This window comes from Puntigrus tetrazona, chromosome 19, assembly GCF_018831695.1.
Source record: "Puntigrus tetrazona isolate hp1 chromosome 19, ASM1883169v1, whole genome shotgun sequence".
NCBI lineage: Eukaryota > Metazoa > Chordata > Actinopteri > Cypriniformes > Cyprinidae > Puntigrus > Puntigrus tetrazona.
The window spans coordinates 8,559,523-8,576,271 of record NC_056717.1 but is presented as its reverse complement, the minus strand read 5'-3'; the positions used below and the strand labels follow the sequence as shown (position 1 = coordinate 8,576,271).

At 38.7% G+C, this 16,749-nt stretch overlaps 1 protein-coding gene and 1 long non-coding RNA gene across 2 annotated transcripts; one reads left to right on the top strand and one right to left on the bottom strand.

The window, feature by feature from the left end:
* Positions 1–6,939: 6,939 nt before the first annotated feature.
* On the top strand, positions 6,940–14,895 carry scin (scinderin). The gene is made up of 16 exons (XM_043218572.1): positions 6,940–7,247; positions 8,426–8,580; positions 9,028–9,189; positions 9,975–10,124; positions 10,327–10,419; positions 10,519–10,651; positions 10,755–10,843; positions 11,278–11,493; positions 12,100–12,236; positions 12,319–12,409; positions 12,549–12,719; positions 12,970–13,147; positions 13,244–13,365; positions 13,565–13,642; positions 13,788–13,848; positions 14,034–14,895. The coding sequence occupies exons 1-16, from the start codon at positions 7,055–7,057 to the stop codon at positions 14,201–14,203; spliced, it is 2,199 nt and encodes a 732-aa protein (XP_043074507.1). The 5' UTR covers positions 6,940–7,054; the 3' UTR covers positions 14,204–14,895.
* On the bottom strand, positions 9,045–16,662 carry LOC122324246. The gene is made up of 4 exons (XR_006247119.1): positions 16,588–16,662; positions 13,578–13,684; positions 13,227–13,342; positions 9,045–9,180 (listed from the first exon to the last, which is right to left on the bottom strand). It is a non-coding gene; the product is annotated as an uncharacterized LOC122324246 (long non-coding RNA).
* Between the last annotated feature and the right edge of the window lie 87 nt (positions 16,663–16,749).

Sequence of the window (16,749 nt, the reverse complement as noted above, 5' to 3'; positions counted from 1 at the left end):
TATTTCATAACCCTAACATTTATGGTAACAAGTATTTAGAGTTTACACAATGGCAGTTCAAACAGGGAGCACTCTTATTAGCTAGCAACAAAGCCCTGTATCAAGGCCATAGACAAATTACACAATAGTTGTCATGGAGACAGAACTGCCAATAAGAGGCGTAATTCCTGTACAGTTACTCGCTATAATTATGCTGCAATTGCTCATCTCTTTAAATAGAGATTTTTTAAAACTGCAGAATTGTTTATAGGAACTGGTAAACTTTTTGCTAAATGCAAATGCAAACTTATGCAAGAAAGAAGAACAGGACCATAACCATAACCAGAAAGTGAGACGTATGATTTCTTTATATGATCACAGGTGACCTGTAACTGCGTCTGTTTTGCCCCAAGAGGGACTTATGAGTATCATTCCAGGCTCCTTGAGTGATAGTTTTCATTACGTGTGGATTTGCATAATGCACTGCTGAGTTTATAGCATGTGATCAAATCTTCAGCAGAGGAACGAGGTTCTGCTTTATAATTCACAGATCCACAGAGACCCAGATCTGTCCAAAACACAAATCCTGCACATGACGGTTGTCATGGTGACAGAACTTTAAAAGAGAAGACAACTGAACTCTTTGGGGCAATTGTGCTGCACCAGAGTACTGTATAAACATAATTATCATAACCATAACTACATGCATTATATGAATGAGCCAGAGATTTGGCTTAATCACTTATTGTCTTGTCTGTGGAATGCTATATGTAATAATTTTACTCATATAAACCTGGTAGCTCTGCCTATATTCATGCAAGGACACCCGAAAAGCAGTTTAACATAACTATGTGTAAAGCATGACTTGGCACAAACTCCACCCAGAGGCATTTCTTTGGAAATGCATAACCAGAAGTGTTTGTTATTTTCCTATAAACATGAAACGATTTTCCGTGGTACTTAACAACATGCCTCAGATACTATTGATAAGACTAAACTAGTAATAAAGTGTTTTGTAAAATTTCTTTGAACACAGATTGTTTACTCATGTTTACATGACACTTAACACTATATATTGACAACAGATCCTATTGTTTCTATAAAGGTGACCAGTTAAATGCTTCAACACATCTACTTCTTTATTACTGATTTTCACATTTTAAAATAATAATAATAAATTCTGCAGAAAATGGATGCATAAATACTACATGTGGTATTTAAAACCTTTCTAAAGTTATGTATTTGAAGACCAACTGTGCTTTGGGTTATTATTTATTTCTATAATTTTGAACCTAATGTTAATTACAGTTTGTGTGACGGGATCAATCTTAACCCAGACACCAGGAGTTAACTGTAATAGAAATATTACCTGGAGGTACCAGAATTCCTGTTAATACCTCATTCCGCAGTGTTGGTTCAGACTCAGAAGCAGTATTACATAATGTTGTTTCATAAGGGGCATATTTAAGATTACGTTCCGCTACTATATGTGTTTAATACAAACAGGATCATGTAACAGCGGAAGGAATGTCAGTGTAGATAGTGCACAAGTCGGGAAAGGTAAAATCTATTTTCAATCTATTTATTTTGTAATGCAATGTTTCTCATTGTTACAGTTTATAATCTTATCAATTACTTCAGGAGAAATTGCCTCATAGAGCACTAATTACAATAAAGATAGAGCACTAATTACAAAAATGACTGCAATCTTGAGAGCATCCGGCTGCATGCATGAAGAAAATGGTATGGAATGATCATTTCCTCAGATTCCCTTGTGTTTAGAATTGAAGTTTTCTTATTAAAGCTAGACGTGATGTTCGATTGAAAGAACTTTGATAACATTTTTCACAATTTTTACATTTTAAAATATTTTAATCATGTTGTAAAACAGCTTCACAGATTATTTTTGCTTAAAGGTGTAATGGAAGTGGCTGCTAACATGATGTGGCATTTATGCAGTTCATAACCTCCCCGAGGTCAGCATCCGCCAGCAGCAGATCGTGAAAAACCTGGCTACTCAACAGGGTGAGGCGGAGCGGGAGCTCACTGCCCTCCAGACCGCTAGTGCCCAACACGTTCCACTTTCTGACCCCCGTACTCAAGCCAACCATCGGCTACCTAAAATGTCCTCTAGTGAAGACGTCGAAACCTACCTCAATACGTTTAAAACAACAGCTGAAGGCTGGCCACCTGACGATTGGGCTCGCGTGCTGGCCCCCCTCTTGACTGGTGAAGCCCAACGCGCATACTTTTCCCTGCTCCAGGAAGCCACAGAGATGCCCACCGATGCTCACAGAGGACCCGGCGCTTCCCCCCCAGACCTGGCTGGCAGGCTGCATCACCCACCAAGAACCACCCCTGGGAGCTCCCGAAGGAGAAGTGAAAATAAATGGGAAACCCTACCGAGCCCTCATTGATTCCGACAGCGCGGTCACACTCGTCCAAGCAAGCATCCTGGCTCCACGGCTAGAATCCAAGTTTCTTATCCCGATTATGTGTGTGCACCTCCCAAGATTCTAACCTTTTTTTGGATGTCTTTCAGCAGGTTATGGGAGGGGGGTCAGTCGCTAAGGCCCAGAAGGAAGATGACCACCTGAAGCACTGTTGGCCTCAGGTCTGTGTCATTGAGGGGATGGAAGTGCGACCAGGGCCCCCTCCTCTCCCGCATTTCATTGTCCAAAACAGCCTGTTGTATTGTGTTGCCCAGCGGACAGGGGAGGAGAAATTACTCTTAGTGGTTCCCTGATCCAAGACGGAGGTGATCCTGGAACTCGCCCCTTTTGCACACGATACAGTGATTACAGCAAAACTTCTCCCACATTTATATGTCTCAGAAATGTAATTGCTCTGATACACAGGAACCTATCCTGTGTAAACAGCAGAACCTATTGTGCTAGTCTGTTCTGGCAGCACAGATGTAGTCTGCCCTGGCGACTTATGTAAGTGACTACCACAGTCTTGCCCCCCCTGCACTAAGACATGGTAACCCCTACTGTAGGATGTATTTCAGGACCCAAAATACAGCCATCATTTTGAGGCAATTAATGTGCCATGCGAGATGATGATGACCTCTCCAGATCCTTTGAGCTGGACGGCCATCTAAGACAGCACCCCAGCCCTTAAGGGACGCTTCTTGTGAAGTGGGACCCAAAGTCAAACACCACATAGAAAGGGTAAGAAGCCTCTGGGGATTGGCTCTCTACGATAAATCCCCTGGCTTTAAACCACAACTACAATGTCTCATGTTTAGTACATCCCAAGATTCAAGTGTATGTTATCGCCATGAGACTTAGCAAATGCAAGCCTCAGGAATTTTCTTGCATTGTGACAAATTTTTATTTGAAAGTATGCATTCTTGAGATTTACAGTGATCTTTCAAACCCCCTGTCATTTCAGGGAAGCAGAAAGCAGTGGCTGTTAAAAGCCCCTTCTAGCAAAGATGGGAGATGGGAGTTCTACAACCTCCTTGTCCAACAGAGCTTGCAATTATTGTTCTGGTTTTAACAATAGTGTAAACCACGCCACTGAAATGCAGAGAACAATACACAAATTGCATCCTGTAGTCCTCTTATACAGTCTTTACAACCAAGGAGCGGTTATCTGGCAGTAGCTTCCACGCTACAAAATTCTCTGAAAGGGAGACTGTCTGTGACGCTATATTTTAAAACTCTAAATGTTCGGTGTTCTGAAATACGTCAGGAAACATCCAAACATGTTACATCTCAGTAGAGAGCGTTGACCTCCAATGCACCTGCAGAGGCGGAAGTTGTACAGCAATCCACTTTGGGCGCCGGGAAGGAGCCCTAATTTAGTCGTTTTAGAATTTCCTGTTTCCCTCTCCAAGGTGACACACCCATTGCCCTGGACATAGTCTAACAACCTCATTTAGTTATAATGACAGACTTTCTCTTTAGCTGTTAAGATTACGAGGGGCGTATCACTCTCTCTTTTAGGCTTCTTGCCTCAGAGGAGCTAGACCATATTGGGACTGGGTGGCCAACAGCCCAAGACCAGAGCACTTAGAGAGCTTAATTGAGCTGTTTGCCTCCCTGCACTCAGATCTTAATGAACGTCAGTCTGATATGCCTGCAGAACCATGATGGTGTACAAGGCAGGACCAGCATAATCTACTGCATGAAACACTCTCCTTACTAGTGTAGATATTGCTATATGTCTTGGCAAAGTGCGTTGACTTTTTGAGTATTGATGCACCCCTAGAGAAGAGATAGCAGACCCTACCACCTGGTGTATCATCGTAAAAACTTGTGCTCTTGAATCCACAATACTTAATTAAAAATTAAGAGCACAAAAACACAGGAAAAATATGGTTCACTCCATGAACAAAGTTGCCCATCATAGGAGATCCACCATACTGAAACCTGTCTTTTTTTACTAGTTTGAAGGGGGTCTCCTGCTTTAATCTGATCACACTGCACAAGTCACCAACGTGAGTAACTTTTCATTGTTTAATGATTACGGGAGAAACGCTCAAGGGCAGCGATCTTAATTTCCATTTTACAGAAGCAAGAGCTGCAGTAGTGTTTCCTACCCACTCCAAAGAAACGCCGGGGCACGCGGCATTAATGATTTCAGCTTGACACACACTCACCCAATACGGTCTCTGAAGACAAAGAAACCTGAAAATATGTATGTCTTGCATCTATTTATAATCTTTAGGTGCACATAATCAAATAACTTCACCTACCAAGATCATTGTGTGTTTGACACACATGCTTCTCAACCGGTCGAACAAAGATTGTTTTCTCATTAGCGCTTTTCAGCAAAGCATTGAGTGTAGCTTTTGAAAGAGAACATGACAGACAGATAAATGCAATAAATGCAACTCAAATGACAATGTTTTGCAGCCACAGTCCTGTCTGGCAGAGTACAGTAGGTTATTCAGATTGTTTTCCTGATCTTCTCTCGGAGAAGACGCACATGCATTATTCGAATACACCTAATCAGAAATGCGGCATGTCGCAATCTGTGACGAATGCAAGCAAGAGCCAATGAGCATTTGATTGTCCAACCATAAAACCTGTCTTTTAAAGTGGTAACATTTGAATTTGCGACGAGTGCGTCAGTCAAGCACAGGCTTTACAGTTTACAGTCTCTGGTCGTTGCTCGGTATAGGGATGAAGATTTAGGTATGTTCCTCTCAGTTGTATAGATATGGAAGATTTGGATCACAGCGCAAAAAATAAAATTGTTTCATTTTGTAATCATGTTGTGTTTCTGGTGTATTTTATAAATCTATTGTCAATCACAGCATGTCAGAGCTGCGTGGCCCATGGCACGTACGTTAGACGTTAAATGACAAGTAAAGGTTAAACTATTGCAGAAATGTTCATTTTAAGGGTTTAAAATGTTTAACATTACAAAGGCCTATTTTTGTAAAAAGGCTGGCAGCAGAAAACAGAATGTTATTTCATATTAAGTAAACAATTTTGTTGCTAAAAAGAAGCCAATACAAATTCAACTTCAGTTTTTTTCCCACCAAATGATTTCATACGATCAGTGTCACCTGCGTGAAGGTTATATCATCATTATCATTCTGACATTGGTATTAAAATGTATTTTTAACCCTATAAATCCTATATCATATTTAAATTTCAGGATGAAAAAACAGTTGTCCACAAAATGCCTTATGTCATCTAACTATACTTTTCGGCAAGTAAAAGGCATATTTATTTAAAAATCATTAATTTCACAGAAAAAAGACATTTGAGCAATGACTTGAGGCTGGACATTTAAACCTATACTGGAGGAAGAACTTTCATATCGGTCCTATTTTTCGAATAATCATGTTAAAATGTGTGTAATAAAATGTAAATAATATATATCAAATAAAAATAATAATAATTAGTTTGTGCTGTTGGGTAGTTCATCATTCTTCTTTTCATTATACATTTGCTATTCTCTGTGCATATAATGTGTTAAAAATTATAAGTCAAGTCTGGTTCCTTTCTCATCAGAAAATTATTCCTGGTCATTTTGGCTAAAGTACTATTAAATAATAGATGACTTGTTCGCACTGGTTTACTGCTGTTCAAGGACTAGAAGGACTAGGACACTCTTTGATGGCAGCAAACACATGTGCAGTATATGACAGTCACACCCCTGACTTCCTGAGAGATGCTAAACTACCAAAAACTAGCAAATGTTTCCTTTTTAGTCACATGGTTAAACCGTGTGTCAGTGAAAGAGTTGCTACATGAATTAACTGCTTGTTTCTTGTTTAGAGTGAGACCTTTCAATAACATTACCCTCCTCTAAATTGTTGTTTTTCCCATTGGTTTTTATATATTTTATACCTAGCCCAATTTAACCTCAACCCCACCCATCTTACTAAGTCACTTTTTCCAGATGCAGCTAAAACAAGGTATAATCTGATTTTTTTTTTTATTTTATCTCTGCAGTTGTAATTTCACATCTTATAATTATATAAATAAGAGTTTATATTGTGCAATTCAGAATTGCTTTTTTTATGAATTAAAAATTTCAAAATGCGTTATTTCCACCAGGGTCCACTGCTACAAACTGCACTGGGGCCCCACACATCCTGCCCTGCTGGCACCCTAACCTTTGGAGGGTGCCCAATGGCTTAGAAGTCCTTTAGCATGGTATTCCCATTACTGATACTGATCTGCCAAATTAATGTATTTTTAACTATTTTAAATGTTCATTCGTTATGGGAGTTACAAACTTTGTCATATGTGTTTCAGTTTGCTATTTCTGCTCAAACATTTTTGTAACATCACTTCAGACAGCACTTTCTGTTAATTTCATCTTCATTTTCATCCATTAATACAGTTTCATAAGAGTGTCAATAGGGAAATGCAATAAAACAACGGCACATATATTACTTCACATCATTTTATCCTCTCTATCTCTCTCTCTCTCTCTCTCTCTCTCTGTCTCTCTATGAGTGTTTAACTACATCATGCTCCTGATCACACCCACTTAAAGTGTCAGAGGAGACATCTGCACACGGCTGTTTGCTGATTCAGTGCTGTCTGACAATAGAAGTACACTGTCTGTTTCTCACCACATCTGCACCTGACCTCTCTCAGTCATGGGGCTTCACCACAAAGAGTTTGAGCAGGCTGGAAAGCTCCCAGGTCTACAGATATGGAGAATTGAAAAGATGGAACTGACCCCAGTGCCTGAAAACTTACACGGGAACTTCTATATCGGCGATGCCTACCTGGTGCTCCACACTGTCAAACAGAAGAACTCGTGCTTCTACGATCTACATTACTGGCTGGGTAAGCTCTGGATGATTTACTGTCAGTTATACAAGAACGTAGGTCTTTTGAATCAGCTTTTTTATAATTAAACCAGAATTAAAATCAGTCAGTATGAGCATGCTTTTAATTTCTGAGTTAAAATTCAGTTTGATATTTTGAAGAGCCATATTAAATGAAAATAATTTTTTTATGTTAATTTCTAGTATACATGCCAACAGAAAAGTAATACTAAGCCATGTAGTAAAAAAAAGATGAAAATGATGATAAAACAGAAAATGATGCAGACCCTCAATGTGACATAGGTCTAGATAAATAGATATCTTAAAATAACATAATTTTACCTTTTCATAACATGAAATTTCATATGATTTTCAAAATCATGATTAATCAAAATCATTACTAAAAATATAGCAGAATCTCATTTGCCATCTAAGTCATACGTTTGTTTCAGAGGGATTTTTGTTTTCTAATATTTTTACTGAAGATGCCTCAGGCATACATGCTCTCGTTGCTTTAAAAAGTGCAAAAGAAAAAAGTGTGGTCAAGTTGCAAAAGAACAAAAAACAGGAAACTCAAAAAGATAACTATGATCTTGCTTTATGCATTTATCTACAAGAAAAAATACTTGTCACCGGCATGCTCAAAGAAGATGACAGAAATCTAGAATCTATTTAGTTGCAAAAAAAAACGTGAACTTAATACAGTTTCCTTCCTCTGCTGAGAGAAAGCACTTTATTTTCTCCATTAGATGTTTCAGTATCAGTATCACAGATGTTCTGGCCTTGAGTGTATTTGTGGCCATAACCACACTCACAAGCCTCCATTATGAGTCATTAATCATTTACCATGCAAATGGATTCCTTAATAATGTTTCTACCCATCACGTCTTTCTTGGCAAGTAATTTACACAAAAAACCTACTCTACAGTACACATACTTCGACAACACATCTATGGTTACATGCAACAGCTAACATAGCAGGCTTTAAAGTGTAAAAATGTATGCTGTGTGAATAAACACTTAGTATATCAGTAGTTGTCAAGTGTGAAAACAAACATTTAAGTGTGATTTGCAAATGCAACGCTTATGCAGCTAATGAACTGAAAGTGTACAAGAAAAAAAAACCCAATCACTTAATTTTCAGTCTGAATGAAAAAGGCCACAGAAGTAAATGATCTTTCTTTCTTTTTTTTCTAGGCAAGGAATGTACCCAGGATGAAAGTACAGCGGCAGCCATCTTTACCATTCAGATGGATGACTACCTGGGAGGAAAACCGGTCCAGTACCGTGAACTCCAGGGTTTTGAGTCCACCAACTTCACCAGCTACTTCAAAGGCGGGATCACATATAAGGTTTAAGACAATATTTAGCACTCCAGACAACAATTTTCCTTGTTGTTTTATTAATATTATTTACTATACTTCAGTCCTAGTTTAGCTCAAACATAAAGCTGCTGTTTAAACTGATGGAAAGACTGATAGGTGCTGTTGTATTTATTTGCTAAATGTTTCCTAGACTTCACAGGGCAAATCTAGGATTATTTTTTATTTACAATTTGGGTGAGGTAAAACCCGCTACTCCAATACCACGCTACTGTACATAAGACCTTTGCACAAACACACGCGGTCTGAGGGGATGTTGTGTTGTAGCACGTGCTTGGGCACATTTGACTTCTCACTGTTGCAACTGGCCTCAGAATGAAAATGACTCACAGTTTCATAAATGGAAAGGGTTTAAAAAAGGAAAAATAAGAAGAAATAGCAGGAACGTTTTAAAAAAATATTTTCCAACCTTCTTAGGCCGGAGGTGTGGCATCAGGGTTTCAACACGTGGTCACCAATGATCTTACTGCTTGCCGGCTCTTCCACGTCAAGGGCAGGCGCACTGTCCGGGCCACAGAAGTGCCTCTCGCCTGGGCCAGTTTCAACAACGGTGACTGCTTCATTGTTGACCTGGGAGCGGTAAGACACACAACAAACATTCAAATGGCCGTGTTAGGCATTTTTAATAGGAAATTTAACAAAAACCTTCAATTGCATTTTTTTCTGTGGAACAACCATGGAATTATTTAGAAAAATGTCCACAGTGCACTTTTCCAAATACAGCCAAAAAGTAAAACTGCATCTGGTAACACACAAAAAGGCATCCACAAGTACAAATATAATGAAGAAAGTACAGTGTCAGTTAGGATAATCCAGATAGAATGCAATATGCTGCATTTCATTTTCCATAGACAATAACTGGCTGGTTCACTTGTGCAGAGTGTATTTAATATCCTCTTTGTATGCGCTTTGGGTGGGTTTGTCATTGGATTGCTGTAAGATCAAAGACTGTCAATACAGAGCAAATGTTGTGAGAGCACAAGGGCTGAAACACGTCTCACACCTAACAACAGAAGCATCTTTTAAGCTACAGGCTCTAGCTGGCCATGATGTTTGGAGAAAGATTAAATGTCACGATACCATTTGACTGAAGTATTTGACAGCATATTTAGTGCTGTATTCTCTCACATTTCCAAAGAAAATTCCAACAGAAAAATCCTGACTGACACCATTCCACAGCAAAAGAGTTAAAACAACTATATGACAAAGGTTACAAAAACAATTTCTTAAAAAATCGTGTCAGACATAATTGCCAAGGACAAAACTGAGGCCAGTGTTTTCCTAGAAAGTCTGCTATTACGCAGAACAAACATGAGCACACTATTGCTAGGATCTCTATTAATTAAACAGATTTCTGAAACTAGGTCATCTATCAATGGTGTGGGTCAAAGTGCAACAAGTTTGAGCGCCTCAAAGCTGCACAGGTAGCTATTGGCATCCGAGACAATGAGAGGAACGGACGAGCCCAGCTGGTGGTGATAGAGGAAGGACATGAGCCTGAAGCGATGATAAAGGTATCAAATAAAAATGTCTGGATGAATTTGCATGGAATCCCATTTTAAGCATCTGGGAAGTTATTAGAGTTTATTTTTACTGGTAGTGCTTTTTTTCTTCACTAAGAATCTGACAGTTAAACCAATGTTTGCTATAGTCAGTACGATATCAGGTTTATCTGGAAGGTTTGACATTTTTATACCTTGTATTTGTGCTTAAAAGGTTCTTGGTGAGAAGACTGAAATCCCTCAAGGTGACGATAATGAGGATGAGGTTGCAGACATGTCAAACAGAAAAATGGCCAAACTTTACATGGTAAACAAGTCTATAATAGAGATAATAGACACGTGCACATAAAGACTTGCATAATGTGAATGTAACAGGATATTATTTAATTACAATTGCACTTTACAGGTATCAGATGCAACAGGGAAAATGCAAGTGTCGCTTGTGTCAGATGAAAATCCATTTAACCAGAGTGACCTGTTGTCTGAGGAGTGCTTCATTCTGGACCATGGAAAAAGCAAAATGATATTTGTGTGGAAAGGTATGGGTAAACTGAATCCTTCACACGAAGGAGTTGTGCAACTCTTGTGCAAAATTGTGTAAATCTTACTGAGATTTCTTAACCTTATTTTTTGATGATCTAGGCCACACAGCAAATCCAAGTGAAAGGAAGGAGGCCATGAAAACAGCTGAGGGCTTCATTAAGCAGATGGGATATCCTGGAAACACCCAGGTTCAGAAACATTAGCTATCTGTATATGCTTTGCTGCATTATCAATTACATTCACTTGAATGAGTAACAAAACTGTCAGGAAAAAAAGTAGTACAAGAACTTGTCTCTGGAGCAGTACCCTTGAAGGGACAACTTTGTACTATACTTACCTCTAAAATAGGTGTGTCCAAACCTGACCCCGAAGGGCCACTGTCTTGAAGACTTTAGCTTCAGCCATGAATAAATACACCATAATCCACCAGTCAAAGCCTTCAGACTCAGTAGAAACTTCAGGGCAACCTAGTTCAATCTGGGATTGTAAGGTTCATTGTAGGAACTTATATATATATCGGGGGTATATGATTTCTCCATGATGTTGTATACCTAAAATATACAATTTCTGCACTTTTTTTTCAGACAGGGAAAATATATTCTTTGGGTCTTTCTGTACACAGATCCAGGTCCTTCCAGAAGGTGGAGAGACACCCATATTTAAGCAGTTTTTCAAGAACTGGAAAGAGAAGTACCAGGCTGAGGGTCTAGGCAGAGTGTATGTCACTGAGCGGATCGCCAAGATTAAGCAAGAAGTGTTTGATGCCTCCAAGCTGCACGAGTCTAATCAAATGGCTGCTCAGTACAACATGGTTGACAATGGCACTGGAAAAACACAGGTAACAATTTGCATACAAAAGATCAGAGATTGTATAAGTTCAATTACACTGGTGTTTGGCATACAAACATATTGGCATTAAAAATAAAGGCGCTTAAAAGGTTCTTCACAGCGATGCCAAAGAAGAACCACTTTTGACTCCATATAGAAACATTCAGTCAAAAGTTCTTTAAAGAACCATCTCTTTCTTGCCTTCTTATAATCTTCTTATAATTCTTTTGCAACAAATAATCTTTTGTGAAACAGAAAGGTTCTGCAGATGTTAAAGGTTCTTAATGGAAACAATTTGACAAAAATGTTCTTCTGTGGCATCGTGAAGCACCTTTATTTTTAAGAGTGTAGCATAAGAGTGACACTGACTAGAAGATAAGATGCTGAATGATTTTTGCACTTAAATATTGTTTTCACATTTACACCTGTTCAGTGAAAAACAGTCACTTTAAGATTACGGCATTGACCAACAAAGTAACTATTGTTTGAGAGCACCTTAAGAGGACGTCATGGCACAGCAATTACAGATTGTTCTAGATCATCACAGGATGAAATCCAGCCATCCCAACATGTAAATATAATTGATGGAAATTCTTAATCTGATCTTGTTTCACAGATTTGGAGGGTGGAGTGTGGTAATACCACAGACAATACCAAGGTTCCTGTTGATCCAGAGACATACGGACAGTTCTACGGAGGGGACTGCTATATCATTTTATATACCTACACCAAAGGAGAAATCATTTACACCTGGTATGCCTCATAGAAGTAGATCATTTCCAGAGGGGAAAATCATACACAAAAAAATCTTATCGCTCTATGCTTTTACCTTCAGGCAAGGTTCCAGCAGTACAATAGATGAACTGACAGCTTCAGCCTTTCTTACTGTTGAACTGGACCGTTCGCTTGGAGGAAGAGCTGTTCAGGCGAGCTGGATTTGAATTTTATCTATATACTAATTTACTGATTGTAACCGGGGCTGGATTATGGACTACATCCAGCAGCCCTGACTGAAAATCTAGAAGAAAACCCAAATAGGCTAGAACTGTTGTCTTATCCATTTAGGTGCGAGTGACTCAAGGAAAAGAACCACCTCATTTGCTGAGCCTCTTCAAAGAAAAGCCTCTGATCGTGTACAAAAATGGGACTTCTAAGAAGGGAGGACAGGCACCCATACCTCCAACACGTCTCTTTCAAGTGCGCAAGAACCTGGGCACAATTACACGGATTTGTGAGGCGAGTCCTGGTCTACAAACTCCATGCTCATAAACATGTTTTATGAAAATTTTTATGAAAAGATCCAGATAAAACAAGTTTTTTATGTCTAACTCTGTCCTTTATAGTTGGTACAAGTTGGTTTAGATGGTTGATTAGCTGGATGACCATGTGGTTGACAATCTAGGTCATTCTGGTTAGCACTGATCTGCTTGATGTTCCAAAACAGGACTTCAGTGTTCCTTGATTGTGTTAGTTTGTGGTCTAACAGGTGGACGCTAAAGCATCAAGTTTGAACAGCAATGATGCCTACCTTCTGAAGTTACCCGAGGGGAATGGGTATTTGTGGAAAGGGAAGGGGGCTAGTGAAGAAGAGGAACGAGGAGCAAAGTACATGAGTGAGAAACTGAAGTGCCAAACCAAACCAGTTACTGAAGGAAACGAGCCAGGTATGGCCAATGCGCAATAGATTAAATTAATTCTCTTCATACTTACACACTGGTAGGCATTAAAGGAGCTTTTACATACTTGTTGCCCATTGAAAGAGGACTTCTGGAAAGCTCTGGGTGGAAAGATGGAATATCAGACATCAGAGATGTTGGAGAGCAAATCTATAGCACATCCTCCCCGCCTCTTCGCCTGCTCTAACAAAAGTGGAAAGTTTACAGTGAGTATCATAGACCAGATAGGAGAGCCAAAGTTCAGTTCGGTTTCACATTAAGCTTTTGCTTTCAATACAAAGTCTGCATTGGAGTCTATGCTTAAAATGTAAATCATGTCTTGGATTCCTGTGCTAACTGCTCAGATACTGCTACATATAGGCAAATTGATGTTTAGATAACAAACATGCAGTTTTCATATTATAGATTGAGGAAGTACCTGGTGAGTTTAACCAAGATGACCTGGCAGAGGATGATGTTATGTTGATGGATGTCTGGGATCAGGTAAGACAGTTATCCTCCTTATCACTTCCTCCAAGATTATCTCTAGGATTCAAAGGACAGAGGACATTTTCATTTTAGTATTCAAAGATTTCTCCTGACTTTCATGGATTAGCATGTGCCACTGATCCTTCATTTCATTTCTCAGGTGTTTGTGTGGATCGGAAAGGATGCCAATGAGGTGGAGAGGACCGAGTCTGTAAAATCCGGTGAGATGCCTCAGTCACACATTTCTTAAAACATTTTTCTTCATAATCTGTATGCAAAACAGAAACTAAACAGGTTTCGTAGCGCACTAGTACACACCGCATTGTTCTCACATGCAAAAGATATATTCTCTTTGTAAACTAATATAGTCATACAGCTTTTTGAGTAAGTAACTGTACCATTGCAGCAAAGACCTACATTGAGACAGACCCATCGGGAAGGGACAAGGGGACACCTGTCGTAGTGGTCAAGCAGGGACATGAGCCCCCCACCTTCACTGGCTGGTTCCTGGGATGGGATGCCTCTCGATGGGACAGTGACCTCATGACAAGAGCAGTGCAATCACTGCATATTTAGTGAAAGTCAATAGCCTTGGCTGGGATGATAAAACAGGAAGCTGTTTACTGAGGCATGACAAGCAATTTGACTATTCCTTTAAAGTGCCCCTATAATGGATTTTTTTTCATGTTTTTTTTTTTAAATTCATGCAGTGTTACACAGCTGTAAGTGAATGAAAACATCCTGCGAAGTTTTAAACCTGAAAGTCCACCGTGTTATTGTCTCTCAAAAGAAAGAGTCGGCTCTTAATCATTGGAACAATTCGTTTTTAAAACGAATCCCAAGCCGTTTTATATTGACGTCAAAATTAAACATTAGCATATTGCTCACTTCTTGTTCTTTTCTGAATGAAAATGCAATTCTTTGCCGATAGGTGCCGCTTTTAGAGGATTAAAAGCTTACAAACACTAGTAGTTTGGAAAAATGAATCGTAGAACTGTGTTTGGCAGAAGTTGAACAAATAAAGTAAAACTAAATGCATATTATAAGAAAATAAAAAATAAACTTTTTTTGTCAGCCTGTTGTTTTAGACCCCCGAAACCAAAATTTGAATCTTTTATAAGCCACAATAGGGGCACTTTAAAAGTTACTCAACATGCGTTAGATCTTAAAGTTGTGTATTTCGCTTTAATTTGCTTGCACGGGTTTATATTTCTGCTCTGGATTTCTGTAAGCATGTTTTCAAAACGTACAATAAAAGAATACATTTAGCAAAAATGTCTCGTCTTATTCAATGCAAGTACACAAGAGCCCCCTAGAGACAAAATAAATGAATTACAAAACAAATAATATATTCCAGTTGTGATGTAATTTTAATGACCATCAAGACACAAATACTGTGGAAATAATGTGACCAAGAGTTGGCATAAGAGGATGCAGCTAAGACTTGCGCAGCTAAATGTCTTGAACAAGGGCATGAAACACCCATAATTAAAGACATTAAAGAAGGGGAATCAGTATTTCTCCATGTTAGTGAGATCTCAGACTTTTTATATATCAAGCAAATCATACTTTCTAGCTGACTCCCACCCCTAAAGCTAACCCTCAGATGTATTTAAAGACTAATATAATCTAACATAATATCATATGTTATATATAATTATAAACATGATACACAAAACTGTAATAATCCAAAAGATTTTTAACAAATCAAATGTTTGCTCCCTTATATAACTCATGAATACTTGTAAACATATGAGTGGCCACATTTGTGAGTGGTGGGTTTATATCAAGCAACTGTTTCATTTTAAAATTGTATTTCTACCTCTACATGAACAAGAAAACTAGAAAGCTAAAACAAAATAAATATTTGCACTTTTGGTTTATCAATTTGACAAGCTGTGACCAGAAATACTACTACTACTACTACTACTACTACTTTTTTTAAATTTGCTGCAGTTTGTTTAATGGCCTATATCTCATGCATAATATGGGCTTAAATAAATTCAGCAATGGGTGAGTAACCAGAGCCCATTCATGTCAGCCCCACAAGATGGCGCACGAGTAAAACAAAACGTTTTATGCACAAACTCCGTTATTGGAATTAGCAAAACCCTTCATCCAAAGTAATGTGTTCAACCAAACCAAAAAGTTAACTGCTGCTTAATCTTAAATAAAATACTACGTGTTACTTAAAATACAAAAATAACCCACACATTTAAACCCTTAAACGTTTAAAAGTAACCTACGTTGTAAGTTTGTAAACTTTGTTGAATGAATATGCACATTACATTAGGCATCGTTGAAATGCAGCTCTAGTTTAATCTTTTCAGGTGACAGACTGATTTGTTCTGAATGCACTAGTTTATTAAGTAGCTCAGACGGACGAGTGTTTGGTATTGTCTGTGGTAGTAGTCAGACCTCCGGGGTATCAATGGATGTGTGTTGTACGTGACAGCACGTCCATCACGGGCTAACTGTGTATTGATAGCACCGCTAATTGATCTGACACTTCAATACACTTCTTTTCTTTGACAACGCTGGCTCACTGATGTTTATTGCCTTTTGCTTTCAACTACACGGCAATTCAGTTACTTTTCACGCTTAAAAATGGCTTTTTTTACTTCCTTTAAAGTTAAAGACGGTTATAGCAAACAAAAAAAACTGAAAAATCATCTTCTCTGTACACATTGTGTCTCGTAATTTCTTTAGTCGTTTGTTAGAATCAGTAACATCCTTTTCATGAACAAATAACTCTTTTGAATCGGTTCTTTTGAGTGATTTGAAAGCGTTATTTAGTTTAAACGATTCACTGAATCTTTAAGCGGTGTCCGAGTCACTCGGTAAAACGCTAACTTATTAGATGAAGCGGATTTCCCAGTAGTATCGAAACAAAACCTGCACATCCATCTTTTTGGATGTCAACTAAAGGACCGAAATCCTGGTAACCTAGTAACGCTCACCTGTAAGCGAGTCTCTCAAACTTTAAACGCCTGGAGCTACACGAACAGGTGGTGAAAAGGTGTATCCAAACGACGACGGGCTTGACTTTCTACCAATCAAATTCCAAGGAAAATAACACGCGCTCCCTGAATCGAACCAATCAGGGCGTAGTTCTACGCAGT